The sequence below is a fragment of the Macaca fascicularis genome, chromosome 9 (assembly GCF_037993035.2).
Source record: "Macaca fascicularis isolate 582-1 chromosome 9, T2T-MFA8v1.1".
NCBI lineage: Eukaryota > Metazoa > Chordata > Mammalia > Primates > Cercopithecidae > Macaca > Macaca fascicularis.
In genome coordinates, this window is record NC_088383.1 from 23,193,733 (window position 1) to 23,209,151 (window position 15,419).

Genomic DNA, 15,419 nt, shown 5'->3' on the forward strand with positions numbered 1-15,419 from the left:
TCATGATATCTGATGGTTTTATCAGGGGTTTCCACTGTTGCATCTTTCTCATTTTCTCTTGCCACTGCCATGTAAGAAGTGCCTTTTGTCTCCTGCCATGATTCTGAGGCCTCCCCAGCCATGTGGAACTGTAACTCCAGTTAAACCTCTTTTTCTTCCCCATGTCGGGTATGTCTTTATCAGCTGCATGAAAAAAGACTAATACAAACTCTACCATGAGACAGCACTAGGGGGAGGGTGCTAAAGCATCAGAAGCCACCCCCATGATCCAATCACCACCCACCAGGCCCCAATACAGAGAGCAGGCCATACTGTTGATAAGGTTTACTTTCTAACACTGGGAGCAAGCCACATCAATAATCCATTAAGGAAAGCAACAATGAGTAATTTTTGATATTCTTCCAATTTTCAGTGAAAAGCAGTTTAAATTGTGTTGGTTTCCCATAGTATTGTCAATTTTATTTTGTTAATTGCTATTTTTATGTGTAGTGTTAAGAGGTAAAAAATAGTGTTGTTATGTGGTTTTTCCAATAGCCCGAATCGGGGAGGATACAGTCAGTTTTTAGAAATGATAGAAAAATGAATGAATTTAGAACTGTAGATGCTATGCTAGTTAATAAGGAAACCAGGCTCAAACCCTCAGAATGCCCTCAATATATAGCTCAGGATTCCTTCTCTGACATCATCATATATTGTGTCTAAGGATAAACATTAACTACTAAATGCAGTGACAATTAGCAAAATTTATAATCTGTTATTCATTAGTCCAAGGTAAGATATTACTTGATTTACTGAGTTAGGTAAATAGAAGAGGTTTTTTTTGTTGCTGCTGTTTTTGTTTTTGAGACAGTCTCGCTCTGTCACCCAGGCTGGAGTACAGTGGGGCAATCTTGGCTCACTGAAACCTCCGCCTTCTGGGTTCACGCCATTCTTCTGCCTCAGCCTCCCAAGTAGCTGGGACTACAGGTGCCCACCACCATGCCCGGCTAATTTTTTGTATTTTTAGTAGAGACGGGGTTTCACCATGTTAGCCAGGATGGTCTCGATCTCCTGACCTCGTGATTCGCCCGCCTCGGCCTCCCAAAGTGCTGGGAATAGACGTGAGCCACCGCACCTGGCTGGGATAGTTTTTTTGGCCCCATAAAATTTCTGTATAATTCATAGTATGGAGTTGTAAGAGCTATTTTATTTTGCTCACAGCCATAAACAACCAATCATAATGAGTATCTTCTAGAAGATAACGAATCTTAAAACCAACATGTGACATGATCTTGTATGTAGAAAATCCTAAGGAATTCACACACACAGACACACACACACGTGCACACACACACAAATCATAGAACTAATAAGAGTTCAACAAAGTCATGGGATACAAGATCAATATACAAAAATCAATTGTATTTTCTTTTTTGAGACGGTCTCACTGTGTTGCCCAGGCTGGGCTGCTGCCCAGGCTGGAGTGCACTGGTGCAATCTCAGCTTACTGCAACCTCCACCTCCCAGGTTCAAGTGATTCTTGTGCCTCAGCCTCCTGAGTAGTTGGGATTACAGGCATGTACCACCATGCCTGGCTAATTTTTTTGGTATGTTTAGTGGAAACAGGGTTTTGCCATGTTGGCCAGGCTGGTCTTGAACTCCTGAGCTCAAATGATCCACCTGCCTTGGCCCCCCAAAGTGGATGGGATTACAGGCGTGAGCCACTGCTGCTGGCCTCTCAATTTTATTTTCATATACAGGTAACAAACAATTCAAATATGAAATTAAGAAAATAATTTTATTCATAATAACATCAAAAATTAAATACATACAAATTAACACAAGTTTAAGACTAGTACCCTGAAAACTATAAAACATAACTTAAAAAATAAATTATGAGACATTCCATGTTCATGAACTGGAAGATTCAATATTGTTAAACTGGCGATACTCTAAACTGATCTATATATTTAACATAATATCTATCAAAATCCTAGCTGGCTTTTTTATCCCCCCAGAAATTGAGAAGCTTATCTGAAAATTCATGTGGAAATGAAAAGAACCCAGACTAGCAAAACAATCTTGAAAAAGAAGAACTTAACACTGCCCAATTTCAAAATGTACCACAAAGCTTATAGTAATCAAGATAATGTGGTACTTGCTTACAGAAAGACATATGTATCAATGGAATTGAATTGAGAATCTGAAATAAACCCTTTTTATCATCTGATTTTTCATAAAGATGCCAAGGCAATTTAACGTGGAAAGAATAGTCTTTTCAACAAAAGTGCTGGGACAATTGTATTCTCAAGTAAAAATATTAATTTGGACCCCTATCTCATACCATATACCAGAGTTATCTCAAAATGGATCATAGATCTAAATATAAATGTTAAGTCTATAACCTCTTAGAAGAAACCTAGGAATAAATTTGTGTGACCTCAGGTTAGGCAATTATTTTTTAGATATTTTACCTAAACACAAGTGATTTTAAAAATTGATAAATTATATTTCATTGAAATAAAAAAAACCTCTTATGCTTCAAAAGACACCATTAAGCCTGGGCACATGACTTATGCCCATAATCCCAACACTTTGGAGGACAAGGCAAGAGGATCACTTGAGGTGAGGCATTTTGAGACCAGCATGGGCAACATAGTGAGACTCTATCTCTACGAAAAAACAACAAAACTAGCAGAGTGTGGTGGTGCATCCCTGGAGTCCCAGCTACTTGGGAGGCTAAGGCAGGAGGATTACTTGAGCCCAAGAATTTGAGGCTGCAGTGAGCTATGACCCTGACACTGCACTGCAGCCCGGGTAACAAAGTGAGATCCTGTCTTTAAAAAAGAAAAAGTTAACATTAAGAAAATGAAAAGACAAGCCACACAAACTTGGAGAAAACATTTGCAATTCAAGAAAGGAGTTTAAGTCTTTTTTTTTTTTTTTGAGACAGAGTCTCAGCCTCCTGAGTAGCTGGGACTATAGGCACCCACCACCATACCGGGCTAATTTTTGTATTTTTAGTAGAGACAGGGTTTCACCATGTTGGCCAGGCTGGTCTCGAACTCCTGACCTCAGGTGATCCACCTCCCTTGGCCTCCCAAACTGCTGGGATTCCAGGCCTGAGCCACCGTGCCCGGCTGAGTTTAAGTCTTTTTAACAACTTTATTGAGATATAATTTACATACCATAAATTCACTCATTTTAGGTACACAATTAAATGATTTTTAGTAACTTTACAGAATTGTGCAACCATCTTCACAATCAAATTTCAGAATATTTTCATCATCCCAGAAGGAAGCCTCATGCCCATTTGTAGTCACTCCCTCTTCCTCCTCTCAATTATACCTACCAGCTCCAGACAACTATAATCTACTTTCTGTCTTTCTAAATTTGACTTTTCTGGACAATCCATATAAATGAAATTATGCAGTATGTGAACTTTTGTGCCTGGTGTCTTTCACTAAGGGTAACATTTGTGAGGTTCGTTCATGTTGTTGCGTGTGTCAGTACTTCATTCCTTTTCATTGTCAAATAGACATGTAAACAAAGTCTTAAGTAACTAGGATTTCTATCATGCTGGATAATACAGCTGATTATGAATTGTGATATACATTTCTATCTAGAAGAATGTAATCATAAGCTGATTATATTTCTTCCACATGAAAGATAGTAAAGCTCAGTGAATTTCTAGGGTCATCGGACTCTTTTCTACAGTTCTTGATTAATAATAACACATCAACTTAGAACTACTAGAATAAGGGTGTCTTTATTGTACAGTGTATGTGATTTCTGCTACACTGTTCAAGGACGTTTTCACTGATAACATGAAGTTAAATTTGTTAGCTTGCTAAGATTACCATGATTTAAGATAGTTCCCAAGTATATTGGGAATTTAGAGTTTAATTCCAACTTACATTATACTACTTGTGGGAAAAAGCTGAGCTGCATATTTTACATTCCTTGTTTTATTTAATCTAATTTGTAAAACAGTGTTTGAGGATAAATGTGTCAAGCAATAAGAGGCTGTGCAAGACTACTTAGCCTGGGTCTCCAGGAAACCTTAAATTCAAGAGATTCTTTACTAATAACAAACCTGTGATAAAGTTTTGCTGAATCGATTTATCAATTAAAAAGTTCATGATGTGAAAATCACAATGCTCCTTGACATTTCAAGAGCATTGCAAAATACTCAGCAGCAAAACAATATGGTGATCTCAGAAGACCAGGTTGGGTAAGGCCTCAGAGAAAAAATAGGTGAAGAGAAAAACCATAAGGGAGCACTGAAGCACAAAACCTCAGTCAAGCAGATGTGGAATTCTAGTGGAAAATAGCTGGAGACAAACCCAACTGTGAAGCTTTCCAACTGAAGGGGACAGCCTTTAAGACAAAGAAAATGAACCACAACTAGCCATGGCCTGAGGGCTGGCTGCCATGATGTGCAGCAGCCCCATCAGGGCCCTTCTCCACTTGTGGCAAGGGTCAGCACCACATGATGTCACCTTGAAATACGGAGTGCAGGAGGGGGTAGAAATGGTACATATGGTACGTATTCTTCTGCTTGTGGGTGATACACTCCCTACTGTTGAGAAGATCTTTTCTCTGCAGTTGAGTAGATCCTATCTGTTTTGCTTCTGTGAATGGGGAAATGTCTACCCACGAGCTATAGCAGCACCTCTGCAAATGCTCATTGAATAATGCACACTGTAGCCATTTTGACTGCCTATGTATAAGCCATGAAATCATGGAGAATATAGAAAGCCTGTAATGACATTCTTCAAAAAACTAAATGATTTTCTTGTACTTGTTGACAAGTAGAAATGGGATGTATTAGTTTTCTGTTTCCTGTATACAAATTTTTACTCTAATATAGTACATATTAATTTATAGTCTGTAACTTTGCGCTTTATAATTTTAATTTTCTTCTAGGCATTTTAAGAGCTCAGTAATACACTTTACATTTTAAGGCTCAACACAAAGACAACTTGTAGGATATTCTATGATAAAACCAATCAAAGCAGGAGTTTTTTTTTTTTTTTTGACAGCAATTTAAAAAAATGAAACAACTGCAGCTTAGACCAGGAAGTTGATTTTATTTTCAAATTCCTGTAATGTGAGACTTGAATTCTTGCCAAGGTTTCATTGATTACTTACTTATATATACATTCTGCTTTGTATTTCAAGAGTAAAAAAGCCATAAAGAGTATCCTGCAAAAATGCACTTACTTACCAGCCCTTGAACCATTTCTATATGATGCTCCTCCCAATATTCTGAAGCATGTGGTTGGACAGTTCAGTAAGGTAAGAAATGCCAGCCTCTAAGGGGAGGAAGAAAATCAAAATGATTTGTTAACTTATTATTATTATTTTTTTCTGTTGGGTCAGTAGCTTTTTCTGTAAGACGGGGTCATGGTTTTACTGCTTAACTCTCACCAATCTGTATGGACAGGGAAGTTACCTTAACAAAATTCACATGTAAATAAAACACTTTCTTCATCCTCACATTTTCCTCAAAGCCTCTACTGTCTTTTTAACTGTTCCCAGAAAATAAAAATCTCATAATATAGATAATTTATATTGGTAAGTGACTTTTAGTAATCTTTCTAGTGTCTTTCATCTCACTCACCTGGGAGTACTGCAAAGATCATAAAGAGAAAAGGAAAAAGGTTTCTGAGCCACTGAAACATCTTCCACAAAGTTCATGTGCTTTACTGGAGATGTTCTCAGACAGTCATTTGGAGCATATTGACTTATTTTATGAACAATTTTAACAAATATAGCTGTCATATTTCTTAGATTGTTGCAGATTAAATGATAGTAAATGGTAGTAAGGTAGAAAGGTCAAGCTGCTAGAAGTGGGCACAGCCAGCAGAGCTGATTACCAATAGCAAAGGATAAAAGAGAATGACTCTATTACCACAGACACTGACAGTCAGGATGGTGACCCTAAGCTGTCAAGAGCTGGCTAAATTATGCTCAGTGAATTTGGCTTAGGAAAATGGGGTCTGTGCGAGTAGTAGCCCATGGTGGTTATGAGCTCAGGTTCTGAACTGGAGTATCTGGAGTTCCCACTTACCAGCTCTATAATTCTTTAACAAAATATTGACCTCTCTAAACCTTAGTTTGGTTACCCATAAAATGTAAATAATTAGAGTACTTATTTCATAGGGTCATTGTAAAGAGTAAATGAGATATTATCGTATGTTAAGCATTTAGCTCAATCCCAGGCACATATTAAACACTCAAAAGAACAAAAACAACCAAAGAGTTGTATTTAAGAAATAAAATGTGCAAGTAGGTCAGGCTAATTTAAAAGATTAAAAAAAAAAATGAATGGGGGGTGGCAAATTCATTTGAATAGTCAGTTATAATGCTATATAAATGAGAAATTACTATTCATATACTATGTTTCTACAAATAATGAACAAAAACTATGTATTGTTATAACTTTTAAAGTAGTCCCTGCAGATAAGTTTGTCTAGTTTTAGGTCTTCATCTGAAAGATAGAGTCTGCTAACAGCCTTCAGTTCTCTCAACTCTGTTCATGATCTCCAACAGTATAACTGGCCCTCAAGTGCCAGAGCCACGGGAAAGTAGAAGTTTCACATTGCTGAAGCCACTCACCCAGGCAGGATACAGTTCTGTGTATCAAACACCTATGTCCTTTCTTCCTCCTTCCAAGAAAATAACCTCCCCCTCTTAGTTATATGGGATGTGGGAGATATAATGGCATGCCCTCTTGACAAACCAACTAAATAACCAAATAATGCAGAGAAAAGACTAAATTACCGCAAGGGAAATTGATCACTTTCTTTCTTTCTTTCTTTCTTTCTTTCTTTCTTTCTTTCTTTCTTTCTTTCTTTCTTTCTTTCTTTCTTTCTTTCTTTCTTTCTTTCTTTCTTTCTTTCTTTTTTTTTTGTACTTTTGGGTGCTAAGAAAGTGACCAGCTAATTTGGTCATCTAAGAGTGATAAGGGGTCGGGGCTGCATAGATCATCTACAGACAGAGTCATCTGTTCTTGAACTGGGTAATTGACATTATTTCTGAAAGTTTCATTTTGTAGTTTAATCTTTTAGGCTAGTGAGTGAGATATTCTGGTTTTATTGAAGTAGCTATGAAAGTAAACACTAACCTACATTAAGAGTTCAAAATACGTAAAACCAGTGGGATGTGTGGAAGTTAGCCCCAAGATAAAATAAATACAGTACCTGTATCATATACACTTATCAATGTGCCTTCAGGAATATTTTCTTAATCGAAAGATACCAAAGCACTAAAAAGAGATGATAAAGCAAGGTAGAAGGTGAAGAGGTACTGAAGTGGCTAGGGACAGAGATAGGGAGTAATGAAAATTCTCCAGGCCAAATGAAATATGTAAAACCAATATATTTATGGAATATTACATTTTTTACAAATACATACTAGTGCAATCTTTTATTGTCCGTTGATTTATATTATTGTTCTATTAGCAAGATCCTTTTGTGGTTTTAATTATTTGTTAAATGCCTACATGTACCCAGCTCTCTGTTGAGCACTGGGGAACAGACAAAAAAGATTAAGTTGTTCTTCAGGGAACTTTATAGTGTAGCTGAGGAGAGCAGACAAAACAATTAGAAAACATTTCAATGTACTAGAGTGGGAGATAAACTTGTTTAAAAGAAGGAATGAGTGAATGTAGTCTGAAATGTTTAGATAGGGCTTCAATGGAGGAAGGACAAGTAAAAGGAGCTGGTCTCCTTGCAGAAGGAACAAGATGGGAAAAAAGGGTGTTTCTGTCAGAGGGATAGTAGCAGTGACCAAGGAGGAGAGCAGGACTTCCCACATTGTGAGCCCACCCCTTCCCCAGGACCTTCCTACTCTGGTCAGTCTTTTTTTTTTTTTTGTCTCTCATAATAAATTTCTTCATTTCCACTGGCTTTTTCCTGTCAACATGCAAACGTGCTCAAGTCTTCTTGATCCTAAGATCAAAACCTGCAACATCTTTAGCCTTTAGTTCTATCCTACCTTGGTCTACTGATTCCCTCTGTTTTCTCTTTCTGAAACTTTAAAGTTCGTCTTGACTTTCTTACTTGGAACACTTTCCTCAGCTGCTGATAACCTGGCTTCCTCAACTTCCCCTCCACACACAGCTGCCTTTACTCAAGTCTTCAGCACCTTTCTTCACTGTCAGATCCAGTGATGACTTGTTTTTTAGTTTTCATTGGTTGCTTTAAGAAACCTTCTCTTGGATTTATTGATTCCTTACATTTCTGGTCTTCTGTCTCTCTAACATTTCAGTCTCCTTTCTCTGCCTACACTTTAGTATATTTATTCATTTGTTAAACATTTGTCAAACCTCTGTTAGGTACCAGGCTAGAGGGAAATGAATGAATGAAGTCAAGTATAGTTTCTGCCTTCAGTGACATTGTGACAGACATATAATGCATAATTAAAAATTAAAATTAAAATATTGTGTGGTATTTAGGTATTATGTGGTAAGCACACCGATGGTGGTTTGACAGAATGCTGACGGAAGAGAAGGACTCAATTCATCCTGGGATAAGGGGATAGGGGCTTCCAGAGAAGGATTCTTAAAGGAGGTGACACTTGAGCTAAGTCTTAAAAGATGACTAAGAGCTAACCAAGCATAACGGGAGAGGTTTGTGGAGTGTGGAAAGCCATTTTGGGAAGAGGTAACAGCATGGGCAAAGGCAAGAGATGGCACAGCATGCATGCTGTGATGTTACTGAAACAATATTTAGGACGGAGAGTAGTGGTGGCTGGAGAGGTATTTAGGAGCTGGGTCCCAGAGGACCCTTTGTGCCTTGTTAAGGAGCTTGCCTTTAAATTCTCAGGGAGCAGAGAGACCTTGAATGGTGTAAGCTTTGTATTTTACATCTGTGAGTGGATCTCCGTTGCCTTTGCCCATGTTCATTGCCTTTATTTCATTTCTTTAGCCTAAACATTAACACATTCTAAAAAGAGCACATTTCACTTCAAATCATCAGCAGATTTGGCTCATTATGTTTTAGGTATATTGGGTATAAATTCTCTTTTACATTTTCTTACATACATTATTGCTTCTCAATAGTAATAATCTAACTTGGAAAAGAAAAGCTGACATTTTATGTGCTTCACTTTGCAAGGTGCTGCCGCATGATAGCAAAGCTCGACGACTTTTCGTAACAAGTGGTGGCCTTAAAAAAGTTCAAGAGATAAAAGCAGAACCTGGTTCTCTCCTTCAAGAATACATCAACAGTATTAACAATTGTTACCCAGAGGAAATAGTGAGGTAGGGAAAATGGACTTTGAAATGTTCAATATTAGAATATAGTTTTTCTGTCTTCAAATCTAGGTTTTATATCCACTGTGTCAAAATGTGGACTTTGAAATATGATGTGAGGCCAATATGTACCTTTATTCCTCTCTTGATCTCTTCCCCCTGCCAAATTAATTAATGATCTGACAGACACACACATTTCCAATTCAAACTGGAATGTCATCGAATACATTTTTGTACTAATTTAACACATGCTTTACTAAAGAGTACCCAAATATAGAGTTCAAAGTAACCAGTTTTTAAATTGTGAATATCTGATTATAAAAGGCCTATAGATTCTGATTTTCATAGTTCCCTGCATATTAAACAGATGTTGAGTAACAAAAAAAAGTTACTATCTAAATGCAAAAAAACCCCAAAGTAATGTTTATGATATGCAGGTATTTCAGAGTAATATAGCAAGATGCTATTTTCAAGATTCATAAAAAGATTCATTTTTAAATGAAGTTGATTTGCAGAGCATTCAGCCTAAGCCTCAGTCCTTGTAAAACTAAAGGAGAACTATTCCACTAAACTCAAAATAAATAAAAGCAAAGTTACCAAAAAAAGATAGAATGATTTAAACAACTGAATCTTTAAAAATGCCCCCAACGCATGCAGGATAAAGACATATTTATCTGTGTTTTCTAATCCTACATTTATTTCTTATTTTCTTTGATTAATATTGGAAAATATAAATTCTAATTTTTAAAACTTACATGCTGTAACATATACTTACGTAAGTTGTAACATGTCTGTTAATTCTTCCTATTTAATATCAATAGTGTTTAATACATATGGTAACATTAATTTTAAAAGCACAAAAGCAATTTTAAGATTAACATTTGTTTTCTATCCACATATTTTTACCCAGTAAATTCTTTCCAGAGTTGCAAGTTTATGCACTTTTAGAAAGTTTATGAGAACTCCTTGACCAAAAGAGTTCCAATAAGTCAGTTTTGAAATATTAATATATATGATACATCAAAGCAGTGATATATCATAACATGTATAATTTGTCTAAATATATAAATTTATTTTTATTTATTTTTTTGAGATGGAGTCTCGCTCTGTCTCCAAACTGGAGTGCAGTAGCACAATCTTGGCTCACTGAGATCTCCGCCTCCTGGGTTCAAGCTATTCTCCTGCCTCAGCCTCCCAAGTAGCTGGGACTACAGGTGTGCGCCACCACTCCCAGCTAATTTTTTGTAGTTTTAGTAGAAACAGGGTTTCACCATGTTGGCCAGGATGGTCTAGCTCTTTTGACCTTGTGATCCACCCACCTTGGTCTCCCAAAGTGCTGGGATTATAGGCGTGAGCCACCATACCGTACCTGGCCACAAATATATATTTTAAAAGTTTATATAACATTCATTTAATGTAAAACCATTAAATGAAGGAAATATTAAAATCTTTTATGAAGAAAATAAAATTAATTTTTATACATGGAATATATGTCCCTTCAGGAAGAATGGTATTTTATATAAGTTTAAGGTAATTTTCAATGCAATTTTGTCACAAAGTTATAGAAAGACGCGAAAAAAAAAAAAAAAAAAAAACTAAAGCATCCCCAGAATGAATGACCTATTAGAATCAACCAATGGTAAGGTGCTTTGTTGAAGAGAAGTTTTTTTCCCACTTTTTTGAAGGCATATTTTAATTGAGCACCAGGAAAAACAGCCAACTCCATCACATTAGAAATTAATCTAGTGCCTTGTCAAAATACCATTGTAAATTTTTAACTGCTCCAGTTCTGTGGGCTGAGATTTTATTTTTAAAATTGGCTAATTATCACAAAGAACTTTGGTTACCTGACTAATGTTTTCAAATTTCTGATATATATATATTTTACCCACACAGGGCAAGTAGGAAAACCTCAGTTATGTCTTAAAGCATTAGGTTCTATAAAATGGTATTTTATAGACATCTTGGAAATGTTGTCCTTCTATGAAAATAGACAAATATAATCTCAAAATAGTTTTATTTTTACAATTACATAATTCTCGAGAATCACTTGGTGACAACTATTTTAGAATTAATTATCCTTTGTAAGACAGTTTATCAACTGGTACATTTACATTCATCAGTTACTAACCTAAACATTTGTTTCATATTGCCTTCTGATTTAGTAATCTTTAAATTTTTTTAATACAGAAAGGTAGGTAAATGAGAGGAAAGGGGTCTGGACTAGACATTAGAAGACCTAAGTTCTGGGCCTGGCTCACTCCACAGCCATAGGGTGTTTTTGAACTCATTTTTCTTCAAAATTTCTGCCTCAGCTGGGATGGGGAAGCAGCTTTGGGGCAACATCTAATTTGGGGAGGGAGATATGGACACAGTCTGCCATTCAGCATATTTCTGGTATCATAACAATATAATAATAACCCCAATTCTCTGTGGGTCTAGGATAAGGTCAATTCGCTTACATTCTTAAAGGCCATTTAGAGGTAAGTTGGGATAGCCGTGTTTGCTGGCCAGAGGGAAGGAATTTCCTGGTCTTATCTAGAGGCTCATTTTCTTTCCAAAGGAGTATGCTAAGAGCTCAGGCTTAGGTGTCAAACAGACCTTAATTCCTCTCTCAGTTATAACTACTTACTATAACTAACTATTACCTTGAAGGTAATAGTTAACCCTTTTAGCCACAGTTCCCGCATCTATACAAGGTGATTAAAGATAATTACCTATTTCATATAGTTAGAATTAAATGAGAAAATGCTTAGCCAAAGGGCTACATGTGGCTACTGAGGACTAGAAAAATGGCTAGTATGTCTATTAAACTGATTTTTTAATACTGAATTTAAAATTTAAAAACTGACACTTGATTCAGTTATTGGAAAACTTTTAGATATGTTTGGAACAACTTGTGAGTCTATTTTTTCAACTGCAAATTTTATATAATCCAAATACAGACATACTAGCCTTTTTTAAAAAAAATTAATTTATATTTTTGAGATGGAGTTTCACTCTTGTTGCCCAGGCTGGAGTGCAATGGCGCGATCTCGGCTCACTGCAACTGCCACCTCCGGGGTTCAAGCGATTCTCCTGCCTCAGTTTCCTGAGTAGCTGGGATTACAGGCATGCACCACCATTCCCAGCTAATTTTGTATTTTTAGCACAGATGGGGTTTTGCCATGTTGGTCAGGCTGGTCTCGAACTCCTGACCTCAGGTGTTCCACCCTCCTCAGCCTCCCAAAGTGCTGGGACTACAGGTGTGAGCCATTGCGCCCGGCCCATACGAGCCATTTTTCTAGTTCTCAGTGGCTAGTGGCTCCCATTCAGTCTACATGTAGTTGGTGGCTCCCATATTTAACATGGTAATAACAATTATTATTAATCTAATATCAATGATAACATCATTATATCAATACTAAGAATACTATATTATTAAATACATAAAATATTAATATATTAGTATGGTAAATTAAATATTTATTACATTAAAATATAAAAATTATTAATATTTAAATTAAAATGTTAAAATTTTAAAGATATTTAAAAATCTACCTCTTGAATTCATATTATCTGGTGTCTGATACATTTGAAGGCCTAGGAAGGTAAAGTCTGCTTTAAAATTGTTTACTAACTCAGAGAAGAAACAGTTGTGAATTTCTCAGTGTAAGAATACTTCAAAGAAACCCACTGTTAAAAGACAATTTTTTCAAGAGTTAGAGACTGTTAGAGGAGAAACATTCTTTCAGGTAGCTTTTTGGGTGTGTACATAAGTATCTGTTTATGTATGCCTATAAGCACACTACTAAGAAAATACAGCTGTATTTTTTTTTTTTTTGGTCCACCTTAACTTGATAAATTGTGGAAGGAATTTTAGTGTAATATAAATTATGAGTTTTTAGGTCAAGCATCTGGGCATAGATAAAGATAACTAACAAAAGGCAAAGCAAGTCTCTAATACTAGGTTTTATCTGGAGAAAATGCCTTCAGAAGCTTAACTATTTTGAGTGATTTGAGAATTTTTGAATTATACTTTATAAATTTTAAAAAATTATTCTAGAATGCCTGCTAAATTTTATTTGACATTCATTTATCTGCATGTAAATTATTTCCATGACATATTAAGCATCTCATGATTGATCCACATATTTAATACTTTATACTAAATCTTGTATAAAATGTTCAATTTATGAATGTAAATGTATAGTACTATAGATGCCCAAGAACTATTGATAGTAAAAATGATTAATTTCATAGGTTTGTATGATACAAGTATTTGTAAATAGTTTTTCAATATGAAATTATATTTTATTAAATAGTTTTTCAATATGAATTATACTCCCAGAAATTTTTGTTTTCCTAGGTGACCACATCTGATTAAAACCCATGCTGAGAATGATCTCTAAGGCAGTTAGAATGCAGAAGTTGATTAGTAACAATAGACTGTGTAGTCTAACTTATGAAAAAGGTCTATTAGCTATGATCCTTAAAGCAACATTGGCCACTTGATATGATTAAAATGAAGTTTCTGTAATAAAATATTGTCACTGGATTGAAGATTCTTGTTTGGAAAATGTTCCCATTTGCCATTACATTTATATCCCTTAAATGTTTTGCTACTTCTCTAACACAGTTTTATGAATTCGTATTCTCTTCCTGGATAGCCTCTAACTTTATGCACAAAGTGTTACTGGAGCATAATTATTCAGAGTGTATTTGAGATTTCACTCACAGGATTATTTCAGATCAATCCCCTATACTGCATCTTATGTGCCTGCTGTGTTGATCATTTCACAAGCATTTAATGGCGTATTTTCTTTTTCAGGTATTATTCCCCTGGATATTCAGATACACTTCTGCAGAGGGTGGACAGCTATCAACCACTTAATAACTAAGCAAAGTTATATTTTGATACTCAAATTCACAGCAGAGTAGTTATGAGTAACAGTAATTAAATCTTCCTAAATATTTGAACTAAGTATATTCTAGATTTATTTAATGGGAAATACCTTTAGATAATATTTTCTAAATTTATATAATACTTTAAACATTAGTAGCTTGAATATATGAAGAACTATTCCTGGTCATTCGCATGCATAGGACTTGCTCTAAAAGTAGATTTTAAAAACACGTTAAAGGGTTTTAAGGCATTTATTACATGCAGACACCTCCAATGAGATATAGATAAGAGATGGCATTCAAAAACCCTAAATTATTCTAGCCAATTCGTCATAGACATAGGCAAGGAAAGCTGGCCTTGCTAACTATATAGTAGGATACAGAAGAGAAATCTTTGAAAGAGGAAACTGATGACATATACAGGGCACTTGAAGGAGACTCTGATGCTAGTTACATAAGTGCATTAACTTAAGACACAGACTGTGTGGGTAACCTGTTAGGTTTTGCCAAGTTTAGGAAGAATTTATTCGTCTTTATCACAAGTTTTCCAAAATCCCTTCCCCACCCTATCTAAAGTGTTCCTTACCTTTCATGGGGCCAGTGAGGGTAGAATTCAGAATAAAGAGTTATACTCCTGTATACATGCTCTCCTTCTCATTGAAAGGTTTCTTAGTCTAGCTCTGCTCATGAATAAACAAAGAAGCAGGCATGTAAAATGGATCCTTGTCCTAGCTTCACTTTCCCGAGTTTCAAAAGTCACATTTTCAGGTATTTAAGGAATAATTTGAAGATAATACCATCAGGCTCAGACTTCAACATGCATTTTCACTTAGGAAGCGGTAAACGGGTGAAAGAGGGTTTCAATAAAATTTTAAATAAAAACAGCATTACAATTGTCCTTTTCATTTTTCCTATCCAGTGTGTTACTGACCTTGGGGAATATGTGATTGGATTTATGGGTCTTGATTAGTTGCTGTGTGTGTGTCTTTTGCTTTAAAGGGATATTACTCCTGCTGCTCTCTCCTGGATGAGGTGAGTGGTAACCCCCACAGCCCCTAGGCCACGGTGTTTCCAGTCTGACTGTGTTTTCAGGTTTCCTTCTTGGACTCTCTCTTTCTTTTTTTTTTTTTGTTATTTTTCATGCAAAAGGAGCTACCTATTTGTTTTTTGTATTTTCTGGATTCATCTCTGTTATCATTATTTCCTAATAGTGCATAACTTTGTTGCATCTTTTAAAACTTCATAATACCCAAGATTACCCCATTTCGTTTTGCCTTATATCCGGCTAAGATTG

At 35.8% G+C, this 15,419-nt stretch overlaps 1 protein-coding gene across 7 annotated transcripts in view; it reads left to right on the forward strand.

Moving 5' to 3' along the window:
• The window catches only part of SPAG6 (sperm associated antigen 6), a 66,048-nt gene extending 51,036 nt beyond the window's left edge, over nucleotides 1-15,012 (forward strand). For 4 of the 7 annotated variants that reach the window (XM_045399680.2, XM_065520410.1, XM_045399682.2 and 1 more), the window contains 3 exons: nucleotides 5,164-5,280; nucleotides 9,105-9,250; nucleotides 14,052-15,012. In XM_045399680.2, the coding sequence (XP_045255615.1) occupies nucleotides 5,164-5,280; nucleotides 9,105-9,250; nucleotides 14,052-14,121 (333 nt within the window). In that variant the 3' untranslated portion in view covers nucleotides 14,122-15,012. The remainder of the gene's footprint in view (nucleotides 1-5,163; nucleotides 5,281-9,104; nucleotides 9,251-14,051) is intronic. The other 3 variants (XM_065520409.1, XM_074001185.1, XM_005564791.4) reach the window with 2 other exon arrangements.
• Nucleotides 15,013-15,419: the final 407 nt, after the last annotated feature.